We start from the raw sequence: 25,496 nt of genomic DNA on the forward strand, positions 1-25,496 counted from the left end.
GATTGGCAAAACTGCACCTTGTCTTTGGAAGACTTACACCCATTTTCTGCCTGGAAAATCAACAGTGACAGAGATGCATTTTTACAATTGTGATAGTCAGGAGCACATAACAATAGATCATCAACATATTGTAACAAAACAACCTGTCAGGACTGATTGGAGGGCTTGAGTATACATGGTGGGTGAGTTTTGAGCTCCCCGCGGCAATACCGTCCATGTATACTGTTTACCCTTGAATGCAAATAAATATTGACATTTTCACGTGGATTGAGACACTGAAAAATGCATTTGCAAGGTCAATCACAGTATAACACGATGCCCTCGGAGGGACCTGTGACATCAAGGTGTGTGTTTTTGGGACCGTTATGCACCATCCTATAAGTCCCAGGCTGGCCTTTTACTGCTTTCTTTTTGACAGTAAACAGGGGGGGTGTTGGCGGGAGAATTAGTCACCACCAGTACCCCCATTTGAACATACTGGTCAATCTGAGTGACCACAGATTGTTCTTGTGCATGACTCAAGGGATACTGACGGACTCGGGGTGGTGTACATCCTGGTTTTAAATGTACCATGAAAGGAGTGACATCCAATCTGCCAATATCCGTTTTACCCTTTGCCCACAATTTGTCGGGGACTGGCTGCAGGTCCTGCTCCAATTGTACCACACAGGATGTTTGGTCCGGCTCCAGGTATAAAGCTAGAACCCGGGTTAAAACATCATCGGGGGTGTCAATATCTACATGTGTGGTACCATCCTCATTAAAGTAAATATGAGCACCCAGTGCCTGCAGGACGTCAGTACCAAGCAAATTGAATGGGATATTTTCTTTTACTAACAACTGAGTCACCACTATACTGTCTTTGATTTTTTTATTTCATAGGTATGATCTGTGGGATGAAGACCACTTCCCCTGTGAACCCTGATGCGGGGACACATTGTGTGCTTATCTGCCATGGCTTAATATAATCAGGATTGATCACTGTCTTGGCTGCCCCGTGTCTATTAAGAAAGAAACCTGTTGGTTGCCTACCTGGACTGGTATCTCATGTTGGCAGCCCACGGCTGCTGCAGTCATGGCAGATAAGGACACTGGATTGCCGGCTTCCTATTGTGAGGTCACCGGACCAGGGGTGTGGACTAAACCCTATTTCTGTGAATTCACCTGTTGTCCTTGAGGGGCTAACCGGCAATTTCTGTGTATGTGACCAGGTTTGCCACAATTGTAACATCTGAAGTCACCCCTCTTCTGTCTGGTCTGTCCTTGTTGACCAGACCATGGTCTCTGTTGTTCCTGAACCATATTGATTTTTGAGGATTTGGTAGTAGACATGTCTAGTTCCAAACCCTAAGCATCAGCAACTAACTGAGGTAATGCTGTCACCCTCCTTTCAGGCTTACATGCCTTCAGTTTTGTCTGGAGGGCAGGTCTCAGTCCCTCCATGAAAGCAGATGTCAGTAACTTCTGTCCCATAGGTCCAGTGGTATCCCAACCCATGTCCGTCCACACTGTCCGTAGTCTAGACTTAAATGCCACTACGACTTCTTTAGTCTCCTGTATTAAATCATTTAAACTATGGGCACTGTCATCTTCCTTTGTCCTGGCCCATCTACCAAAAATTCTGCAATATTCTATGCCCGATGTCAGTTCCCGCCCCCCCCCCCCCCCCCCCAGTCAGACCATGAGGACTGGTCAGTTTTAACCCTTTTCAGTCAGTAACTGTTCTTTTAGAGGGTTATATGGTAATTCTTCCATTTTTAAGGCCACTAGGCCATTTAAGTCAGCCCATATTGCCCTATATGTGGCTTGTATCCGTTGTAACATACGGTGGGCAGGCATAGGTCTTGTCAGTGGGTCAAGAATTCTACCTAAAAGTCCCATTTGGTCCTTAGGACTGTTGCACATATTGGACTTGACCACCGGATGGTGGTGCCTGAGGGGCTTAATTGTCTCCCCCGTCTCCTGGTCCCCCTCCTCCATCCACTGGTGGAGGTGGAGGGACTTGTGGGGTGAATCCGGTACGTATGATGACCGGATAGTGTCCTGTATGTAGTCTAGGTCGGCGTGCCCCACATACTCTACAAGTTTCCGTCCAGTCAGGATTCTGGTTTCCACACATTGTACATGTCCAGCCTGGTCTGTCCATCGTCCCAGAATATGACTGTGGGGGATCTGAAGGTGGTGGACATATTTTCTTTTCTGTCTCACTGTCATTGTCCTGTTTTACACTTGTGTCATAATACAAATTTCCTCCAAATGTTACATTTGGCCATTTCTCATTTTTTACTTCCTCTGCTGCCCGACACCAACATTCCACAACCTCCTCACATTCCTGATCCTTCATCCAACCACTATGTGTTCTTTTGAACCTTTCCCAAACTTCAGAATCTAAGTTACCATGTTTCATACTCGCCTTCTGTAACACCTTCTGTGTCTTTTTCTTGTCTTGCTTCCCTTCTGAATCTTAAACTATCTGTTTGGCTAATTTGTACCCCTCAGGTATAATCTGTGTATTGCCCATGTCTGTGTTAGGAATTTCTCTACCAGACGTCTGAAATATCTACAGTTATTACTGTACAACCATCCATGTGCTTCCTTATAGCTGACTTCCCCATTAATCTCCTGTTAACGTATCAACTATATTACACATAGGAAAACTCTATATTGTCTTAACACTTTCTCAGAGGACTCACGGTTCACTATTTCCTCTACGGGCATTTTCTGTGATACGATACAAAATCCAAACAACCAGTACGTAAATCACAACACCAATAACCAACATTTCCCAAGACCAATCAAATTTCATATCTCAGCATAAATAGGTTCTTACCATTTTAAAAGGCTTGACAGTCAGAGAAACTTCAATAGACCCACTGTCTCGGACCCAGGTGAAGACACAGAAAACACAGATATATTTTTGTAAGAATAAGCTTCTTACCTTACAGCGCAGTATCTGTGAGTCCGGGTCTCCTCCTGTTGCGGCCGGAATCGTAAGATCAGAGTTCACTGGTCAAGCCCCACGTTTGGGCGCCAAAGAAATTGTGGGGGCAAAGACCCCTTACTCTAATTTATGCTGAGTTCCAAATTATTATTATTATTGCCCATTTAATAATGAGTACCCATTTGGAGCATTGATTTGACCGACACTCGATCAAACAAGTCTCTGTGTATTCAAACAAAATGCATATAATATTATACTGTCTTGGCGAGGAGGGGGTGGAAAAGCCACCCACACACGTCTCATGAAGGTCATGACCATATTTGTACATATATGTGCTTATAGAAACAGAAAATGTAAATGTCAATTAACCACAGACGCATACAATTCAGAATACAGGAAATAAGTTTCATAGCTAGCAGTTTCCATCTATCGAAAATAGCACAGGTGGGGGCTAAGTTACTTCCTGCAGGGACTTTTTGCATGTCAAAGTTTTTGATCTATTAACTTCAAAAAGGTCATACAATGTAAAATGGCTGCTGCAGACACCAAGATGGAGTCTCATCCCTCACAGACCTTCCCCTAGAAGGCCAATAGCAAAGGAAATTCCTTAAAATCCAAAAAAGGGGTATCTGGGTGCTGAGCTGACAGCATCTTCAGCTGACGTTTGAGGGATTCGTCGAGAACACCTTCAATAAACTGCTCTCTGAGGGTCTGATCTTGTCCCTCAGCTTCACAGGGATCTATGTGGATAACAGCCCTCAGAGCTTCTTGCAGGGACAGAGAATAGCCTCTCAAAGTCTCCTTTACTGCTGTCGCTTTCCAAAGAAGCGCATCTTAAGCTCTGAGGCGGTCCTAGTTTCAAAGGTGGTAATGAGTCGGTCTAGGATCTGCTCAGTTGTTTTTCGCTCTGGCCGAGGCCAGGACTTGAACTCCTGGAGCGCAGCTCTCTGTAACTGGCCAATCAGGATTTCAACTTTCTGGTCCTGAGATACTGGGTATAGCTTAAAGGGAGTCTGTCACCAGCATTTCACTTTTTTAACCCTTCCCACAGCTCCCTAGCATGCTTACAGTTAATAAAAACGTTACCTCTGGCATCAATCCTGGACTTATAAAACCCTCAAAAACGATCTTTATAAGATATGCAAATGAGGGCTCGCAAGTGCCCAGGGCGGCGTTACTCTCTTAGGTGCCCTGCTTGCTCAGCCTTCTCATTGCGTCCCCCCGCCCCTTCCTACCCTCTGCCTGCCCATCCTTTCCCTCTGACCGCCTTTGTACTAACTTGTTATGCTGCCGATATCCCGCGCCTGCGCACTCACTCCTTTGGCCGGCGCATGCGCACTGCGATGCCCATTCCTTGTACGGCATCACAGTAACTATTGCGCATGCTCCAGCTAAGGACGCGAAAATCGGACGCCGTCCTCGGCCTCCACAATGTTCACCCAGTGTGCCATCAGGGAAATGTAGTGTCCCTGGCCACAACCACTTGTCCATGTGTCAGTCGTTAAGTGGACCTTCCCAATAACTGCGTTGGTCAGTTACGGGACACATGTTGGTGTAAGGCGGGGACGGCACACCGATATAAATTGTGGCGGTTGAGGACTGAGAATCAAGGGACTGCCGCCGCCACCTGGCTGCGGAAAGCCTCAGTGTCCACAAGCCTAAATGACAACATTTCCAGGGCCAGCAATTTGGAAAGGTGCGCATTTAGTGCTATGACTTGTGGGTGGGTGGCTGGGTATTTGCGCTTTCGTTCAAAGGCCTGGGGTATGGACCTCTGTACGCTGCGCTGGGACACAGAAGTGGATGTGCTAGCTGATGAGGCTTGAGAAGGTCCAGGTGCAGGGCGGGAGGCATACGGGCCGCAGACACTGTGGACCGAGGTGTTTGGCCCACCTATTACGATGCTTTGATGCCATGTGGGGTGAGGTTGCTAGTGTTCACACCCCTGCTCATTTTATTACGGCACAGGTTGCAAATGACAATTCTTTTATCGTCTGCACTTTCCTCAAAAAAGCGCCAGACTGCGGAACACCTAGCCGTTGGCAAGGTAGATTGCCGCAAGGGGGTGCTCCGGGGAACAGTTGCGGACCTGTTTGGTGTGGCCCGCCTTCTCCCTTTTGCCACCCCACTGCCTCTTCCAGCCTGTTGCAGTGCTGTGGATCCCTCCCCCTTTGTACTGCTGTCCTCACTCTGCTTACCACCTTCCAAGGTTGGGTCAGTGATTTCATCGTCCACCACCTCCTCTTCCACTTCCTCACTCTGGTCATCCTCCTGACTTGTTGACCTAACAACAACCTCACTTATTGGCAACTGTGCGTCATCATCATTATTATCCACCGCGTGAAACACTAATTGCTGTTTCCAACTGTCCTCTTCTTGTGACTGTGGATGCTCTAGAGTTTGGGCATCAGTGCACACGATCTCCTCCTGTCCCTCTTCAAGCGGGCTTGGCGAGAAGCCCAAATCAAGGAATGGCAATGAAAAGAGCTCCTCGGAATATCAGTTACCAGTGTGGGATCACTTGTTTGCCAAGACTCTCCATGGTGAGAGGAAGGAGGATTAGGGGCAGGATTCTGTTGACCAGACTCTTGGCTACTTAGACTAGACTTTGAAAGATAGGGTGTTGCTTAACCGAAGCATTATCTGCTGCAATCCAACTGACCACCTGGTCACACTGGTGTGACTTCGAAAATGGTGTCCTGCTCCGCCCTGCAAACTAGGACATGAAGCTAGGTATTGTGGATGAGTCTGTTTCTTGTGCTCTGGCAGTAGGCACAGTTTTTCACCGCGCCCAGGGCCATGGCAGCATGGCCACTTCCCCGTCCCTTACTGCTCACCTTCTGCATATTAAATGGTATATATGCTTTCAAGGATGTCACACGTACAGTAGCGCAGGTTTTGTAAGTGTATGCGCAAATTAATTAAACTGAATGTCACTGATATTTAGAATGTGTGTTAAAGGAATTAATTATGCAAATCTCAATAATTAATATTCATAAATAGGCGTGAGTCGTCTAGTGATGACTCCGCCTATTTATACCTAAAAATAGATACCTAGCTAAACTCTCTAGCTAACTAACTAGCTACCTCTGATTGCATATACACTACACTGAACTACACTACATGTGACTTACGATCACTATACCAGGGCGGCGACCATTAATAACCATACACTGTATTATGAACAATAAAGAATATTTATTACACAATACAATTCTAATAAAACGCTATATATATATATATATATATATATATATATGTGTGTATATATATATATATATATATATATATTTATAGATCAATGGATATAAATATATATACATATAGACGTACACACCGCAGTAAAGTAACAGTACTACAATAAACACAATACAAACCTAACTACACTACACAATACACAATTCCCATTCCACCCCACACACTATCTATACATTACACTTACACACAAATACAAGCAACCCACCCACCTGGCTACACACTGTCCCTATGGGGATAACAAGGGGTTAAAAACACAATTGTGGCACTGCAGGGGTTAATACATGCAGGCCAAGGAACACCGGGTCAGTGTTGGGTTCAAGAGATCCTCGCTTGCTCATTTTCCTGGGGATGGTTCTTCCTTATCCATGGGGCTGCATGCACTCCACTACAGTCCACTCTACCAACTGTGCCTCTCTTTATCCTCAAATCCCAAGAGCCCTCCCCCCTTGTCCCAAATGCTGGAAGTAGGGGGATGGAGTTTGGCCAGGGAAACAGGTGTGAAAACAGGTTTATGATGTCTCTGGTTAGAAAGCCCCCTGACAAACTGTGCCAAAGAGTCTGCAATCGCTTTGTCCTGAGGTGACCAGCAAAAGGGCCCATCCTACTGTTTAGGACCTGAACAAAAGAGGACTAGATACTGATCAGCTGTTATCCTACAGGCTATAGGCACAAGTTTTCCCTATCAACATGGGGGATGGTACAAACAGTTGATAGGGAATTGAATCTATGGAATATTTAATACACTTCCCTCTATATATATATATATATATATATATATATATATATATATATATATACATATCCCACTTGGCCATACAGGGCCTATATATATATATATATATATATATATATATATATATCTACAATGTGCAAACCTTATACAGGAGATGTAGCGCAGGTAATGTAACTGTCCGCAGCATCTACGGTAAAAGTACACTGGATGTCAGATATATTTAGTATGTGCAGATGTGAGGGATACCACCCCTCGTGCCCACTTGAAGTCAACTACATCGAGCTCACGAGACGCGGTATGGCCCCTGGTTACCAAGGCGTGACGTTACGCCCTCCCAGAGGAACATGAAAGGTCAGCTAGGTACAGTTTACACAGACACCTCCTGTCCACGCGGGCACAGAGAGGCAACAAGCCGAGAAAGCCTTTTCATTGCCGCAGTGAAACAGCGCTTTCTCAGCCCGGGTAATCTGCCACCAGCTTCTCGTTTGATATAAGCCCGGTCCACTAACTGGATTATATAGGGTGAGAAACCAACCTGCGGTAGCTTATAACTAGGCTGCAACACGGACGTGGGGATTCGTGATCGAGATACAAGATGGCGCAATATTAAATTATATATTTAATCGCCTTAAGGGCACACTATATATAACACTATACACACAGATTATTTACAGTGGTCTGAGGTTATGAATACAGGTATGGTACAAACAGGATTACACAGAATACAAGTCAGTTACCGGGTGGTTGAATGTTCCATTGGGTTATGATTAGTCCTTGGTTTTAGTCACATGGAGGGCCGTGATGTCAGCTGGTTGCAGGTCCCTCTAAACACATGGCACGATGTGACCCTCCTTCAGAGAAAGACATGCCTGCTAGCTGACACAAGCATTTTAAACTGTAGCCGGCCCCTCCTCTGGGAAGGGTCCACTCCCCCCTCTTCTGGGCTGGCATTAAATGACCCACAAAACACTTTAGGGTTCATAGCTCCAGACCAGAACGTCACAGGGGGATGGTTCTGGGACCAAAAGATCCGCCTGGGTTTCCGGCTACAAGTCCAAACATGGTACTGTTATTTGGTTTCTGTCCACCACCAAACTAAGACCATGGGCATGTTCATCGTGGCCACCGGGACACAAATATGTATCCGGTTTGCGCCTGTGATGGCCGGGCGATTCATAATTCCTTATAAATCGCCAGTTCCATGCTGTCTGCTAGATTATATTGAACTGGGGAATGGCTTAGACCCCCTGCAGGCAGGTTTTCCTGCAGGATCCATGCTGTCTGAATGGGGTGTGAAATAGTAAACAAAGGTGGCCTGCAAGAAGTTCCCTGCCATATGGCTGGGGCTTTGAAGCAGGGCCCTCCTGTGGAGTTCACTACCTCTGATGGCTGGTGTGGGAACATGACTGACGTGAAATAATAATCCATATTCATCACAGCACACGTTAAACAGGAGATGTAGTGCAGGTAATGGCAATGTCGGCAGCGTCTACAGAAAAAGTACACTGGATGTCGCAGATATTTTTAGGATGCGCAAACGTTATACAGGAGATGTAGCGCAGGTAATGTAACTGTCCGCAGCGGACACCATTTATGGAAAACATACAATGGATGTCACAGATACTTTTAGGCTGCATACACGTTACACAGGAGATGTAGCGCAGATAATGTCACTGTCTGCAGCGGCCAAACAATTGCAAGCTATTTAGCGCAGGTTGCGCTAAAAATATATATTGCTGTCAGATACAACAATAGTCCTTAAAAGGACTTTTGGGTCTCTAACACCAACCCTGCCTAACCAAAAAATATAATTTAATTCCCTAAACTATCTGTCTCTTCTACAGCACAGCTCTCCCTGACTAAGACTGGCCAAACCACATGTCATCAGGTGATTTATAGCACCCGATGACACGTTCCGGCCAGCCAATCACTGTAATGACAGTAACCAACATGGCTACGTCATTACATTGAGTGGCAGTACTTACCTGCATGTTTATTGGCTGTGTAGCAGCCAACAAACGTGCGGGGAGTAGACTCAAGCATGGCGCTCGAGCGCACGCAGTATTTAGCTGAACACCTCGATGTGCCGAGCATCGCAATGCTCGAGCCGAACTGGTGTTCGGCCGAGCATGCTCGATTATCACTAATAGCTTTGCTTCTTCTTGTAAGCTACACTTCACTCTGTATGATCTGTCTCTAGATTAGGCCAGGGAACTTTCCTCCTGGCTCCTGAGGCTTCACGCTTTGGCCTCCATGGCCAGCAGAGCTTAGGGTGCTTTGGCTGGCGTGGGCACGTCCAGCAGAGATGTGCCCTGCACACCTTCCTCTAGCAGGGGATAAGCGAGACTAATTAGAAATGGTCCCCACCCTTCCTGCAGGAAGTGGGATAAAGCCCACTTCTCTCCAGAGGGGGGTTAGAATGGAATGGTAAGCTCCATTCTACCTAAGTAGAGCTCTGCCATATTTGCTGCCACCTGCTGGTGAACCAGGCACATTACAAGTGAACATAACAGTTGCTTAACAAAATAGGCATGCACATTGTGGATGACCTGGAAAAAATACACAAGATGACATTAGGTTAGACCAATAAAGACAGTAGCAAGGTGCAGAAGTGGTAACACCACTCTGGGGTGTTACACTTGCAATGAATATTATTTCAGTTTTTTTCTACTAACTTCCTTTATATTTTGATATCATTTTTAGAATCCTGAATTAACAGCATCGTTTTTCAGCAGAATCACCTTCAGCTGGTATGACAGGTAGGTTTTCTGTATGTTTCTACGTGCATTTCTTGCATGATCTGTCCATTGGGACAAAAACTTAGCAAATAGTCTGTTTTGTGTATTCACCTCCTATGCAGACATATGTGACTGCATGGTAACAGGCTGCAAGCAAACCCTGTGTAGTCTGATCATGTAGACATGTGTTACTCCATGTCATCTGCTCTGTTTTTTCTAACCTCTGGACTGTAGAAGAGATGGCACATGAGTGTAACACACAACTATGGGACCAGACTACACAGAGTTTGTTTGTAGTCTGTTACCATGGAGATACATAGATCTATAAGTGTTGTATAACCATAAAGGTAGGAGTTTTGTTTTCCCCACACCATGTTATAAACGTATGGCATGGGAAGTATCACTTTAATGCCTGAAAAAAAAAATGGAAACCCTAAAATCTACAACCTGCTCAGTCAGTTCTGAGACTGGTATTTGAGTCAGGTAGCATTCTAGGGCCACTTATGGGATATTTATAAAAACTGCAGAATCGGGGTAATATTTTATCACCTGCTGTGTTCAAAAATGGATTAAAATCTACCAAAACATGTTTATATTTCACCTCCATTTTGCATTGATTTTGGTGAATACTTTGAGAAGTGCATTTTTCTGAAATGGGGTGATGTATGGGGGCAGGGAGGGGGGTTCTTATATGCAGGCCTCAGAACCACTTCAGAACTGAATTGGTCCCTGTAAAAATAGGATTAGGAAATTTTCTTGAAAATGTCTAAAATTGCTGCTAAATTTCTAAGCCTTTTAACCTCTCACCTCTCAAAGTATGATTGAATAACGGTGCCAGCATTAAGTGGATGTATGGTACATATTAATTATTTACTTTTTTTAAATGCAAAAATGAATTTGGAAAATTAAAATATTTTGTTAAAAGAAATATATTGGCCAAAATTTCCTACTAACATAAGGTACTATAGGTCACAAGAAAACAGCCTCAGAATCACTTGTATAAGTAAAAGCATTCCAAAGTTAGTACTACATAAAGTGACACCTGTCAGATTTGAAAAATGGGGCTGTGTCCCAAAGGCCAAAATAGGCTTCATCTTTAAAGGGGTTGTGCGAGAATGGATGGCTTTGGGTGAACTTAGCCACTTAGCCAGACCAGTAAAGGGTAGTTTACTTACCAGCTCCCCATGAGTATAAAAAGTGGTTAGGGTCCGCGCTGCAATAAAGGAAAGCTTAGGGGTAACACAAAAATCACTGGTTCTTTTTATGCTGCTTCTTCCAATCTCCTCCTTATCCTTCCTCCTTCGCAGCTTCTTAGTCTCTGAACCAACGAGCGGTAGTGGGTATGCTTCTCACGCCTTCAAAGAGAGTATCAACATAGCACAGACCCGCATGTAATATAGTTTATGCTTCTTTATTATACTTACAAGATCGTAATCTTAAACATCACATAGAACATATGATAAAGCCCGACCCGGTTTTCGAAGCATGTTCCATTTGATGTTCAAGATTACGATCTTGTAAGTATAATAAAGAAGCATGACCTATTTTACATACGGGTCTGTGCTATGTTGATACTCTCTTTGAAGGCGTGAGAAGCATACCCACTACCGCTCGTTGGTTTAGAGACTAAGAAGCTCGAAGGAGGAAGGATAAGGAGAAGATTGGAAGAAGCAGCATAAAAAGAACCAGTGATTTTTGTGTTACCCCTAAGCTTTCCTTTATTGCAGCACGGACCCTAATCCCTTTTTATAAGTTTTGGACTTAAAGAAGTGGGGACCTACTTCTACAAAGGGACTGCAGCTAATATCAGCACGTAATCTAATACACAAAACTTTTGTTTACCTGCTTCCCGGTGCTGGCTCCCCGCTCCTTCTCCTTCCAGCCCGCTATGACCTGCTGCACTCCCTTTACGAAAACATCCAGTTTGACACCACCTGCAGCCAATCGCTGACCCTAGAGGTCACTAGCCACCTTTGCGTCATGTGACCATTTGTCAAGGGTAGCCGGGCACCGCCATGTCCAGTGATTGGCTGCAGGCGGTATCAAACCAGATGTTTTCAATGAGGGAGCGTAACGGAGCATTGCAGGCCAGGAGGAGGAGTGAGGAGCCAACGCTGGGCAAGGGGTTAAACAAGATTACATGAAAAATTGCTTCATTCTTTTTCTTATAGACGGGCTGGAGGAATCATAATGGCTTTAAAAGTACACACACCATTTAAGGTTAACTTGAGTGGTCTCCATTGTTATATCTCACACTTTAACCGTTAACACTTTGTTTCGTGCAGCATAGTTTTTAAAGGATACAGGAGACCTTTAGTCATAGAAGATCTCTGGGAACTGAACAAAGAAAATCAGACCCAACATAACTATGAAGCATTCGACAAAACGATGAAGGTGGAAGTGGCAAAAGCAAGGAAAGCTCAGGAGAAACGTAGGAATAAGAGGAAACAGCAGGACGGAGCTATTGAAATGAACGGGCTGAGCAAGGTGCACAGCCAGGAAGTACTGGTCGAGGTAAGATCCTAGACATACTCCGTTGTGTGGGCTACTGTTTGTCTATAGAGGTGTTCATGTTCATTGGGATCTACAGCATGTACTACAACTATACACATCCATCAAAGAACCATATTTACCAACATTCTTGTTGAAATATTTGAGTAATTTAAGCCCTGCCACCAGGAATACCCACAAACCTGGCAGGACTGTCCACTTATGGACAGGATCTATTCAAGCCCCACCTATTTTTGACCAGGGAAAGCCTGAATTTCCCAGGACTGTCTCTAAAAATTGGGGACATTCCATGCAAATTTGGGACTGTTGGCAACTATGCATAACTATGGAAGCAGTACATCCCTCAAAACCCCCACCCACCATATCAACCTCCTTTTTAACTTTTATTTCCTGCTTCATTATCAGAATTTTTCTTTGTCCCTTTCTAGGAAAAAACGAAGAAAAAGAAAAAAGAGTCTGTATCTGGAACGTCTAAAGATTTCCCCAAATCCTGGCTATATAAGACCTTGATTAAAACAAATGTCAATATCCTCCTACAATCAGCTTTCTTTAAACTCGTTCATGACCTCTTAGTGTTCGTCAGCCCCCAGATCTTGAAGTAAGATTTGTTTTCCTGTTTTTTTCTCTTTCACTGTTTTTATATTAGGGGCCGTCGACCATAAACTGCAGCTTGTGTGTGCTGATGTCACACCGGTGACAGGTTTTAGAAGGTCTGAAAGATTATCTGCACATTAGTGATCTGACAGCCTCTTTTGGTTTTGGTTTCACTTTGTCTGTGTGTTGCTTGTATGTCCACACCTCCTGTTCAGGTGTGGATCATGTGACCTTTACCTCCTATTTAGTCTGACTTTACCCATCACTTCTTGCTCTGGATAGCTTTCCTGGGGGGGTGGGGGGGGGGTGAGTCTAATGACCCTAGTCCCATTTTATCTGAAGGGTACATTTGGTACATTTTCTGGTGCTCATAATTCTGGCATTCCTGAGGAGGAATGATTTTCTTCTTCTTTGTCGTCTTTTTGGCGGAAAATCCAAAATAACCTGGAAAAGATGGGCAACAGGTATAAGCGTGCGGCTGACAGGAAACGTATGAGTGGTCCGGACCTGAGAGTGGGTGATTCTGTGTGGTTGTCTACAAGAAACATTAAACTTAAGGTACCTTCTTGGAAGTTGGGACCAAGATTTATTGGTCCATATAAGATCACTGCCATTGTTAAGCCTGTAGCCTTCCGTCTTGAACTTCCTCAGTCATTGAAAATCCATAACGTTTTTCATAAATCGTTGTTAAAGAAATGTGTTGAACCTGTTGAGCCGTCCTCCTTGCCTCCTGCTCCTGTCATGTTGGACGGCAATTTAGAATTTCAGATCAGCAGGATTGTGGACTCTCGAGTTCTCCGGAGATCCCTCCAGTATCTCGTTCATTGGAGAGGGTACGGACCAGAGGAGAGGATGTGGGTTCCAGCGACCGATGTTAATGCTAGTCGTCTGGTGAGAGCATTCCACAGAGCTCATCCTGATAAGGTCGGTCCTGGGTGCCCGGAGGTCACCCGTAGAAGGGGGGGTAATGTCACACCGGTGACAGGTTTTATAAGGTCTGAAAGATTATCTGCACATTAGTGATCTGACAGCATCTTTTGGTTTTGGTTTCACTTTGTCTGTGTGTTGCTTGTATGTCCACACCTCCTGTTCAGGTGTGGATCATGGGACCTTTACCTCCCCCTATTTAGTCTGACTTTACCCATCACTCCTTGCTCTGGATAGCTTCATTTGGTTTTTGGAAGAGCTGGAGTGTGGTTCTAGCTGAAGTCCTGATCATCCATCAGCCTCAGAAGTTAAGTGTTCCGCTTGTTGTATTTTGTATTCCCCCCCACCTTTGTTGTTTACTAGGCCTCAGCGAGACGCTGGTTCCTTCACCAGGGAAGGAGCGGGTTGTCTCTGCCCTGTCATTACCATTAGGGCATCCGAGGGCCACCAGGGTTTTTTAGGTTCCTGTGTATGGGCATCTCTACCATCAAGAGGTGCCCATATGGATAGGAGTTAGGGCCAGGAGCAGGGTTTTATAGGTGGTGACCCTTTTCCTTCCCTAGCGGTGAGGCCTAGTGTCTTTTCCCTTCCTTCTTGTTGTCTTTTGGTGTTCTCCCCTACTACATCCGTGACAGATGAGGAATCTGCCAGACATTTATAGGGGGTGTCTGGATAAAGGAAAAGGGTCTAATTCTTTTTTTTTTTATAGTTCCAGTACCACTTTTGTCCAATGACTGCAGCTCAGACCCAGCCAAATAAATAGGTCTAAGCTACAATACCCAGGACAACACATGGACTAGAATGGCGCAGGCATTTTTTCAGGGAAAATAAGAAGACCGTGTTTCTAATCCTGGAAAACCCCTTTAAATCTGCAGCAGCCTTCTTGTTATAGTTACTTCCATTGGAGTGATTCTAACAATAATAATTTGTACGACACTAATAATCAATATAAGTTCAGTTGTCCTCCTCTGTCAAGGTTATAAAATTTTCAAAAAATGTTGGATGACAATATGACTTCCAGGGTGTTTTACTTAATTTCTAGTACCCTAAATGCCAAACCTGTCTAGTAAGGGTACATGCATATGTCCATGTAATGGATCTGTGTTGTATGGATGCATGGCTGGCCTTAGGGGTGTGCACAGAGCATGTAGCATTGTATAAGGGGGCACTATGTGGCACTATGAATGGGGGCACGGAGCATGTGGCACTATGAATGGGGGCACGGAGCATGTGGCACTATGAATGGGGAACAAACTTTGTTTCTCTATCTATTGAGGGTAGTACCATTAAGGGCACTGTGTGCATGGAGCATTATTTTTAGGGGTCAAAATATGGGGCAGAGTGTATGCTGCCATTATATGCAGGGCACACCATGTAGCACTGAGTGGAGTTTGTGTTAGTTAATATGGTACGTTGGAAGAGTTGGTAAAGTGAGGAGTCTAAGACATATGGGCGGCAAATTCTGCAGAGATGAGTCATGGCTGGGAGAAGCCAACTACGGTAGTGTGAACTGGATGGAAAGAAAAGGAGAAGAACTCTGGAGGTCACTAAATATCAATGATTATTCTGTCACTGACTGTATCTGATTAGTGCTGTAGTCACTTGTATGGTCTACAGTGGGATGATGGGTGGTAGCATCCTCTTTTGTTAATCAACAACTACCTGGATACCTTTACACCTGTTTAGGACATAGTGGGAGCTGTAGTTTTGCACTATACATGCTTGGTTTTTGTGTTTATGTAACGTGCTTGGTTCTGGTGCTGTATTTATGTAATGAGCTTGGTTCTGGTACTGCAGTGGCATAGCTAGAAATGAATGTGCCCCACAGCAAATTTTTGAATGGGGCCCCCCTCCCCCAGTAATTTTTTTCGCAACCCCTTCCTTTCATGCCGCCCTTATGCCTGTGGCTAGTAAAGATCGCTCTCTCAGACCAGGCCCAGCAGCTGTTCCGTCCGTTTTCTACACTGTCTATACTGTCACTGTATATAATTTCATTGTGTAATACTGTTAAGGGGGCTCTGACAAAATCTTTTAGTCCTCCTCCTCCTGGATGGGCCCCTTCTGGGTCAGGGCCCCAAAGCAGCCGCTTCCCCTGCTTCCCCTATAGCTACGTCCCTGTGGTGCTGTATTTATGTAATGAGCTTGGTACTTCCCCAGCATATGATTGCAAAAAAGATGGCACTTGCCATAACAGACTGGTAGAACATTTCTAACATTTTCATGCACACATTAAACGAGCTTAGTTTCTGTAGGAAGTGAAGTCTGCTCCCCCCTTTTTGTAAACCCTCTCTAGTCTTTTGTAAACCCAGTTTAGTTTGCTGTCCAAGTGGACCACCAAATATTTGCAACTCTCTTCTCCACTTCCTGACCCTCAATAGTGACGGGTAAATATTCGATCTTTCTCCTGCTATAACTCGCCACTAACTCCCTTAGTTTTCTTTACGTTTAGTTGTAGATAGTTAGCTTGGCACCACTCCACAAAATCCGACACCAACTTCCTATACTCCTCCTTACCCCGGCCCCCCCTAATACATCCGACTACCACAGAGTCATCCGAGAATTTTTGCAGGTGGCAAAAATCTGATTTAGGGCTCATGCACACGACTGTTGTTTTGCGATACGTTTTTCACGGATCCGTTAGTCGGTATCTAAGGGTCTTTTTTTTTTTCTGTTTTGAGTCCCCATATCTTCCATTATGCCACAAAACATATCCGTATGGTTTCCGTATGTGTTCTGTTTTTTGCAGATCGCATACAGACGAAAGAATGAGGCAATAAAGAGTTACAAATTTTAACCTCTGCCACTTCAAAACTTTAATTACAAACTGAAAGCACATGGCTATTGTGGGCCTGGCCTAAGAATCCACAGCACCGATCCGCAAAAAAACGGATGAAATACGGTGGTGGTCTGTATTTTCTGTGGACCCATTGACTTGAATGGAGCTACGGACTGTGATTTGAAGACAAAAATAGGAGATGCACTACTTGTTTGCGGAATGGAAATGCGGACATACGGACCCATTGAAATGAATAGTTTGCATACATTTTACCCTTCATCTGACCACGGCATCTGATCAGTCCGGAAGCGGAAGTCGCGTGCTTCCGCTCCAGTAACAGCGTTCCCCTACTGAGATCGGGGAACCTGTTACATTGCCGAAATAGCCCGAAGCCTCAACCAGGCTTCGGTGCCTATTTCAGGAAAATACCAATACTGCATTGTATTGTTATATTGAAAATAAAGTGTTCAATGATGGCTATATAGCCATCAATGAACACAATGAGCAATCTAATGATTGCCAGTTATTGTCACCCAAGGTGACGTAAAAAAAAGGTAAAAAAAAGTTTTTACAAATATAAAAAAATAAAAAACCTAAAAGTTCAAATCCCCCCCCCCTTTCGTTAAAATAAAAATACTTAACCAATAAAAAAATAAACATCATGGGCATCGCCGTGTGTGAAAATGCCAATACAATTAAAATATAACAATATTAATGGCATACGGCAAATGGCGTAACGGGGGTGGGGGGTTGGGGTTGGAACCAGCCAATTTGCAATTTTTTTGTCACTTCAACTACCCAATAATTTTTTTATAAAAAGTGATCAAAAAGGCGCACATACTTCAAATTGGTATCACTGAAAAGAACAGATCGTCCCGCAAAAAATGAACCCTCACACAGCCCCGTACACACAACTACAAAACAGTTATAGGGGTCAGAATATGGTTATAAATTAGAATATATATTTTTTTTCCCCTAATTTTTTTTCAGTATTAAAACGCAGGAAAAATTATAGACGTGTGATATCGTTGTAAGCGTACTGACCTGGAGAATGAAGATAACAGGTCAATTTTACCACATAGTGTACAGTGTGAAAGAAATAAAAAATAAAAACCTTTATCAGAATTGCGTTTCTTCCCAATTCTACCCCATTTGGAAAAAAAGAATTTGCTTCCTACTACATGGTATGCAATCGTAAATGGTGCCATTAGAAAGTACAACTTGTCCCGCAAAAAATAAGCCCTCATAAGGCTATGTGAATGGAAAAATAAAACGTTAGGGCTATGGGAAAGTGGGGAGTGAAAAACGAAAATGCAAAAAAGGAAAATCCCAGGGTCCTCAAGGGGTTAAAGGGTTTCTATCACTTCGTATCATATATTTAGGTGTCAGACACTAGCGATCCGCTAGTGTCTGCTCTAACAAACCATCCTAATATGATAAGTTTTGGGGCAGCCGTTTTGATAAAATAATAACTTATATCTATATGCTAATGAGCCTCTAGGTGCTATGGGGGCGTCATTAGCACCTAGAGGCTCCATCTACCTTCATAAACTGTCGCCGCCCAGCGCGTCCCTCCAGCCCGCCCATCTCCTGCTGAATGCGATCCTCTCCGTGCGCGTCTCTGTTCTGCGCATGCGCAGTGAATGTCTGACCGCTTCCCTGCTCAGACATCTCCACTGCGCCTGTTCCTCGGAGCACTATGATGTCATCGGCGCAGGCGCAGTGGAGATGTCTGAGCAGGGAAGCGGTCAGACATTCACTGCGCATGCGCAGAACAGAGACGCGCACGGAGAGGATCGCATCTGACCGCTTCCCTGCTCAGACATCTCCACTGCGCCTGTTCCTCGGAGCACTATGATGTCATCGGCGCAGTGGAGATGTCTGAGCAGGGAAGCGGTCAGACATTCACTGCGCATGCGCAGAACAGAGACGCGCACGGAGAGGATCGCATTCAGCAGGAGATGGGCGGGCTGGAGGGACGCGCTGGGCGGCGACAGTTTATGAAGGTAGACGGAGCCTCTAGGTGCTAATGACGCCCCCATAGCACCTAGAGGCTCATTAGCATATAGATATAAGTTGTTATTTTAGCAAAACGGCTGCCCCAAAACCTATCAGGATGGTTTGTTAGAGCAGACACTAGCGGATCGCTAGTGTCTGACACCTAAATATATGATACGAAGTGATAGAAACCCTTTAAGGACACGCGGACTGAGTCCGTCTGGCCCTGCTGCTTTGCCTATCTTCAGTTTCCTAAATTGTCCCCTCACATCATTTTGAGAGACCCTGAAATCAGCTAGTATTTATGTAATGAGCTTGGTATGGAACCACTACTACTGTATCTTAAAGGGGTTCTCTGGGAATTAATACATTTTGAAAATAAAATTACTGAATACTTAATCATTACTTTATTATAAATATATTCCCAAATAACTTTCATTAGTTATAATGGCTCATTTTGTCTGGGGAGCAATCATTAGGAGAAATAAAATGGCTGCTCTTCCATTAGTTCAAACACAACCTGTCCTAATCGCAGAGGAGGACGTGTTACTTCACAACACTGAGCCAAAGAGCTGCCTCATCCTTCTCTGTGCTCTTCTTGTCAGGGATTACGATCCGGACCACAACTGAAAAGATGAATCTCTGTAGAAATGGAGATCATGAGGAGACATGAAGTACAGAGAGGAGGTGGGGATATGGCTGATGAGCAGCAGCTCTTGTATGTAGTCTCCATTACCACAGTCTGTCCTGTCCGTCCTCTCTGTAGGAATGGAGTTCATGAGGAGACTTGAAGTACAGAGATTCAGCTGAAGATCATATTAAAATGTATTCAGGATGACAATCCCTGACAAGTAGGAGAGGAGGATGAGGCAGCTCTTTGGCTCAGTATTGTGAAGTAACTTGTCTTCCTGTGTCATTAGGATAGGTTTTGTGTGCACTAATAGGATGGCGGCCATTTTATTTCTCCTAATGATTTCTCCCCAGACAAAACAAGACATTATACATGACTAAAGGTATTTGGAAATATATTTATAATAAAGTAATATTAAAGTATTTTCATTTTCTGAGTTCCCGGAGAACCCCTTAAAATAGCATACTGTGCATGCATGGTATCCTCTCCATTTACTGTGTGGGACTTCAGAAAATTGCTTGACATAGGAGAGGGTCCTCCCCTAGAGGTTGGACCTGCACCTGTCGAACATTTATGGTATATCCCTTAAAGCGGAACATCCTTTTAAGCATTAGCTATGCATTCTTTTCTCCATAAAAATTAAGTTACACTAAATTAGTAGCATCAGATTTAAAAGATTTAAAATTTGAGGAGGTGCGTCTACAGTACAGCCCTATCAAAGCCACCTATACAAGCTTCAACATTTGTGACAGTAAATGCAGGGCATTTTAAAGGGGTATTCCAACCAAACCAAAGAGTTCCCCTGGCAGCAAATGGTATAAAAAAATAAATAAAGAAAAGCGCTTATATTCGCCTCACTGATTCCCCCACCGCTGCCGTTTTTGACGGAGCCAAGGACTGGTTGGTCTCCACCACCTGCTTCTGTCTTGACATAGCAGTAAATTGCTGTGACTCACTGGCTGAGGCAGGTCATAATTACTGCCAGTGATTGGCCACTTTCACAGCTATTTCCTGCCACGTCAAGACAGGAGCAGGCAATCGAGCGTAGCGGGTATCCTAGCACCATTGGAACGGCCAAGCCACAGGTCTTGTAACATATTTTTTTCCCAGTTGGAGACACTCCTGTGTATTTTTTCCCATGTATTATATATTCACATATACAATGTACTGGAATCTAAATAAATTATTTTTCCATGTTGTGTATTTTAACATTTATTAAGTCTGTATTTCAAAGTTGTCTCTGCCGGATATCGAACCTACGGCCATCTGTGTGCCATACTTATTCTTTTTGTGGGCCCATTTTACGGACCAGAATAGGACATGTTCTGTAATTTGCTGACCGGACATACAGATGCGGACAGCACATGGACGGTATCTGGGGTTTGTGGACTACAAAACAGATACATTTGTGTGCATGAGGCCTTATAGTCAGTTGCATAACTAGAAATGACTTGGCTCCACAGCAAATTTTTGAATGCTCCTCCCTGCAACTTCTTTTCTGCCCCCTCCTCCCTTGCAACCCCCACTTCTGCGGCTATTAAAGGGGTTTTCTCATCTCAGACAATGGGGTCATATCGCTAGGATATGCCCCCATTGTCTCAAAGGTGCGTGTCCCACCGCTGGACCCGCACCTATATCGAGAACGGAGCCCCGAAAGTGAAGGAAGAGCGCACTGCGCATGTGCAGCCGCCCTCCATAAATTTCTATGGGGCCGCCGAAAATAGCAGAGCGCTGGCTCGGCTATTGCCGTATGCCCCATAGAAGTGAATGGGAGCATGGGCCGCGCATGCGCGGCACGCTCCCATTCACTTCTATGGGAGAGGCGAGGATTAGCGCTTGGTGGTGGACGGACCCCGTGAAATCTGGGGTCTTCCAGCCACAGCGCTCCCCGCTCCGTTCTCGATATACAGTCAGGTCCATAAATATTGGGACACGGACACAATTCTAACATTTTTGGCTCTATACACCACCACGATGGATTTGAAATTAAACGAACAAGATGTGCTTTATCTGCAGACTGTCAGGTGAACGGTGCAGGAATTACAACAGTTTCCATTTGTGCCTCCCACTTGTTAAGGGACCAAAAGTAATGGGACAAAACAATAATCCTAAATCAAACTTTCACTCTTTAATACTTGGATGCAAATCCTTTGTAGTCAATTACAGACTGAAGTCTGGAACGCATAGACATCACCAGAAGCTGGGTTTCATCCCTGGTGATGCTCTGCCAGGCCTCTACTGCAACTGTCTTCAGTTTCTGCTTGTGATTGACTTGGCCATTGCATAACATTCCACTTCTTTCCCTTAAAACATTCTTTGGTTGCTTTTGCAGTATGCTTTGGGTCATTGTCCATCTGTACTGTGAAGCACCGTCCAATGAGTTCTGAAGCATTTGGCTGAATATGAGCAGATAATATTGCCCGAAACACTTCAGAATTCATCCTACTGCTTTTGTCAGCAGTCACATCATCAATAAATACAAGAGAACCAGTTCCATTGGCAGCCATACATGCCCACGCCATGACACTACCACCACAGTGCTTCACTGATGAGGTGGTATGCTTAGGATCATGAGCAGTTCCTTTCCTTCTCCATACTCTTCTCTTCCCATCACTCTGGTACAAGTTGATCTTGGTCTCATCTGTCCATAGGATGTTGTTCCAGAACTGTGAAGGCTTTTTTAGATGTCGTTTGGCAAACTCTAATCTGGCCTTCCTGTTTTTGAGGCTCACCAATGGTTTACATCTTGTGGTGAACCCTCTGTATTCACTCTGGTGAAGTCTTCTCTTGATTGTTGACTTTGACACACATACACCTACCTCCTGGAGAGTGTTCTTGATCTGGCCAACTGTTGCGAAGGGTGTTTTCTTCACCAGGGAAAGAATTCTTCGGTCATCCACCACAGTTGTTTTCCGTAGTCTTCTGGGTCTTTTGGTGTTGCTGAGCTCACCGGTGCGTTCCTTCTTTTTAAGAATGTTCCAAACAGATTTTTTTGGCCACGCCTAATGTTTTTGCCATCTCTCTGATGGGTTTGTTGTGTTTTTTCAGCCTAATAATGGCTTGCTTCACTGATAGTGACAGCTCTTTGGATCTCATCTTGAGAGTTGACAGCAACAGATTCCAAACGCAAATAGCACACTTGAAATGAACTCTGGACCTTTTATCTGCTGACACACACTTAGCCATGGAACAGCTGAGAAGCCAATTGTCCCATTACTTTTGGTCCTCAACAAGTGGGAGGCACATATGCAAACTGTTGTAATTCCTACACCGTTCACCTGATTTGGATGTAAATACCCTCAAATTAAAGCTGACAGTCTGCAGTTAAAGCAAATCTAGTTAGTTTCTTTTCAAATCCATTGTGGTGGTGTATCGAGCCAAAAATCTTAGAATTGTGTCGATGTCCCAATATTTATGGACCTGACTGTAGGTGCGGGTCCCAGCAGTGGGACACGCACCTATCAGACAATGGGGGCATATCCTAGCGATATGCCCCCATTGTCTAAGATGGGAATATCCCTTTAAAGATCGCTCTCTCAGACCAGGCCCAGCAGCTGCTCTGTCTGTTTCCTACAGTGTCTCTGTAAATATCATTCTATAATATTGCTCATGGGCCCTGACCATAAAATCTTTTAGTCTTCCTCCCAGACTGGCCCCTTCTGAGTTTGGGCCCCAAAGCAGATGCTTCCACTGCTTCCCCTATAGCTACGACCTTTCATATAGTCAGTGCAGTCCATCAGTTTACATTCATTTCCGTCATTTGATGGAGATGGTGCTTCCATTATTTTAATTGTTCTCCTTTGATAATGAACCTTTAAATTTCTTGCAGTTGCTAAAAAGATATAAAAAGTCCTGGTATGTGTATGTGTGTGTGTGTGTGTATGTATATATATATATATATATATATATATATATAATAATCTACCATACAAGGTCCTGGTTATATATCGAGATGTATCTGCAGATACCAATACATTGTACATTATACCTGGGAAAAATACTACTGACGTTTTTAGCCATAGAAAATCTTCCATTTACTAACATTGAACCCTATAGCTCAGTGGTTACAGTCTTTGGTTGTTGGTTTCAGACACGGTAGTTCCATCTAAGTTGTTTTTTTTTTTTTTTTTCAGGGCAAATGCTATTTGATGTTACGGTATTTTAATGTATTGTAATGTGTCCTGTTGCTGATTTGCAGAGCGATGGTTTCATTCACATCCAACCCTGAGGAGTATCTATGGAAGGGATTTTTTTATGCGGCCTTGCTGCTGGTAACAGCTTTAATCCAGTCACTCTGCCTGCAGCAGTATTTCCAGGGCTGCTTCGTCATGGGAATGAGAGTCCGTACAACACTAACCGCTGCCGTGTACAAAAAAGTGAGTATACATGATGAATGGTCTACAAGGTCTACATGGGCTTGTAAGGCTATTGCAATATAACTTCAGGGTTTCCCTACAGGCAACAATTGTGTCTGTCGCTGAATCAGGAAGATCAGGATTAAAAAACTTCTTCAAAATCTATGGTGCCTTTTTAAAACAAAAGAATAGATCTGTCATTGACCCGTGGTCTTCTCTATCCCTCTAGGCTCTGACTGTCTCAAATGCCATCCGGAAGGAGTCAACAGTAGGAGAAACCGTGAACCTGATGTCTGCAGATGCACAGAAATTCATGGATCTGACGAACTACATTCATCTCCTTTGGTCCTCACCTCTGCAGATGGTGGTTTCTGTGGTATTCCTCTGGGCAGAGCTGGGACCGTCAGTCATGGCAGGACTTGGAGTGATGATTCTTTTGATACCAATCAACGCAGTCCTAGCTACTAAATCAAAGACATTCCAGGTAAGGCTGTCAGCATCTACTGGACATGCACCAATTTGCTCAAACTGATGTCATGTTGGAGGACTTCATGACCTTCAAGTTGGCATAGTCCATTGTTTGCTAATATTGCAGTACCATGACACACATGCCCACACTCCTGCCAAGTTCAGGAGACTTTTGAAAAAAGGACAGAGCTTTCAGACTTCAAATTTTTCTTCCAGATTAGCCCAATTATTAGATTTTTTTTTTTTTATGGCAGCTGGAGATTGTTCCTGCTGCCGACAATAAGAAGGGGTGCTGTATTTTACACTTCACACTTTAAAGGGGGCACTGTAGCTGAAACATTAAAGGAAACACTATGGCTGTCACTTTTATGGGTGAAACTGTAGATGACACTGGTATAGGCACACCATGACTATTACTTTCATGGGACTTTTGTGGCTGCCACTTGTTTTGCACAATGTAATGAAGTGTAGCATGCTTAAGTGTGGATGGCCAGATGGGAGTTCTAGTACTCGCGGTTCTGATGTCTCCTGGCCTCATGCAGTGATGTGGAAGGGTGCACCTTTCTTCCCTTCGTGGCACTCTTTGGTTCTAGGGTTCTCCTCCCTTGGTGTTGCATGTTTTGAGGTGCATGGCAGGGTCCTAGTTGTCATGATCCCAACACTTTGCAGTGTACTAGGGGTGCAGGGAGCAATGATGATGCAGTTGTGCAGCAGAACAGTTCTTTACTGAAGAATTCAAATGCAAACAGATCAGGACAGTTGTTATCATGTAATGGATTGGCTTTTGCTACACCGGATGCACTGTTCAAAGATGTTACAGGTTTCATGGCTGCACTGGTAGTTGAAAAGTAGGATTTTTGTCTTGCAGTACCTGAAAAATCCTTTTCTCACTTAGTTCATTGGGGGACACACAAGACCATGGGTATAGCTGTTGCCGCTAGGAGGCGACACTAAGCAAAAAAATTGGTTAGCTTCTCCTCTCAGCTATACCCCTCCTGCAGACACTGAGCTAATCAGTTTGTACGAAAGCAGTAGGAGCAGCCAGGAAAAGACAGAACTCTATGCCGGAAAAGAAAAAACGCCAGTGTGAAAGTACCCTTATAGAGCAAGTAGTCGTGACGCCAGTTGCAGTTAAGCAACAAGGTCATGGAGTCCCCTTTGTAGATGGTAGTGTGGGTACCTAGATATAGGATTTCCAGGGTGGTGTAGAGTGGCCTACACTCTCTGAAGGTGTTGTAAGCATGTGTCATGGTGCTCCTACATGGATATCCTTGGATTCCAGACATGGTGTAGTCCGAAGCAAGTGCAAAAGTGGGGTTGTTGAACTTGGGTGATGAATAAGTAAAATCAACGGAGTCCAGACTTTGCATTAACGTTGAACACCGCTTTACTTGGCATAAACGATAATCTAGTTTCCAAATGGTATCTTGGTCATGAGCAGGTATTGGCTTAACTTTGGCAGGCAAACACATCTGCAACAATCTCAGCTCTGCTATGCTGTAGCTTTCTCAGCTCTGCTATGATAGCTGAGTTAAATAGGAACTTTTCCTCTTCTGCTGGAATTTT

General features: G+C 44.2%; 1 protein-coding gene across 1 annotated transcript in view; it reads left to right on the forward strand.

The window, feature by feature from the left end:
• The window catches only part of LOC121003103 (canalicular multispecific organic anion transporter 1-like), a 150,110-nt gene that overhangs the window by 39,614 nt on the left and 85,000 nt on the right, over nt 1-25,496 (forward strand). The window contains exons 6-10 of the mRNA XM_040434681.1: nt 9,636-9,691; nt 11,956-12,184; nt 12,610-12,779; nt 23,306-23,483; nt 23,692-23,946. Coding sequence (XP_040290615.1) covers nt 9,636-9,691; nt 11,956-12,184; nt 12,610-12,779; nt 23,306-23,483; nt 23,692-23,946 — 888 coding nt within the window. The remainder of the gene's footprint in view (nt 1-9,635; nt 9,692-11,955; nt 12,185-12,609; nt 12,780-23,305; nt 23,484-23,691; nt 23,947-25,496) is intronic.

This window comes from Bufo bufo, chromosome 6 (assembly GCF_905171765.1).
Source record: "Bufo bufo chromosome 6, aBufBuf1.1, whole genome shotgun sequence".
NCBI lineage: Eukaryota > Metazoa > Chordata > Amphibia > Anura > Bufonidae > Bufo > Bufo bufo.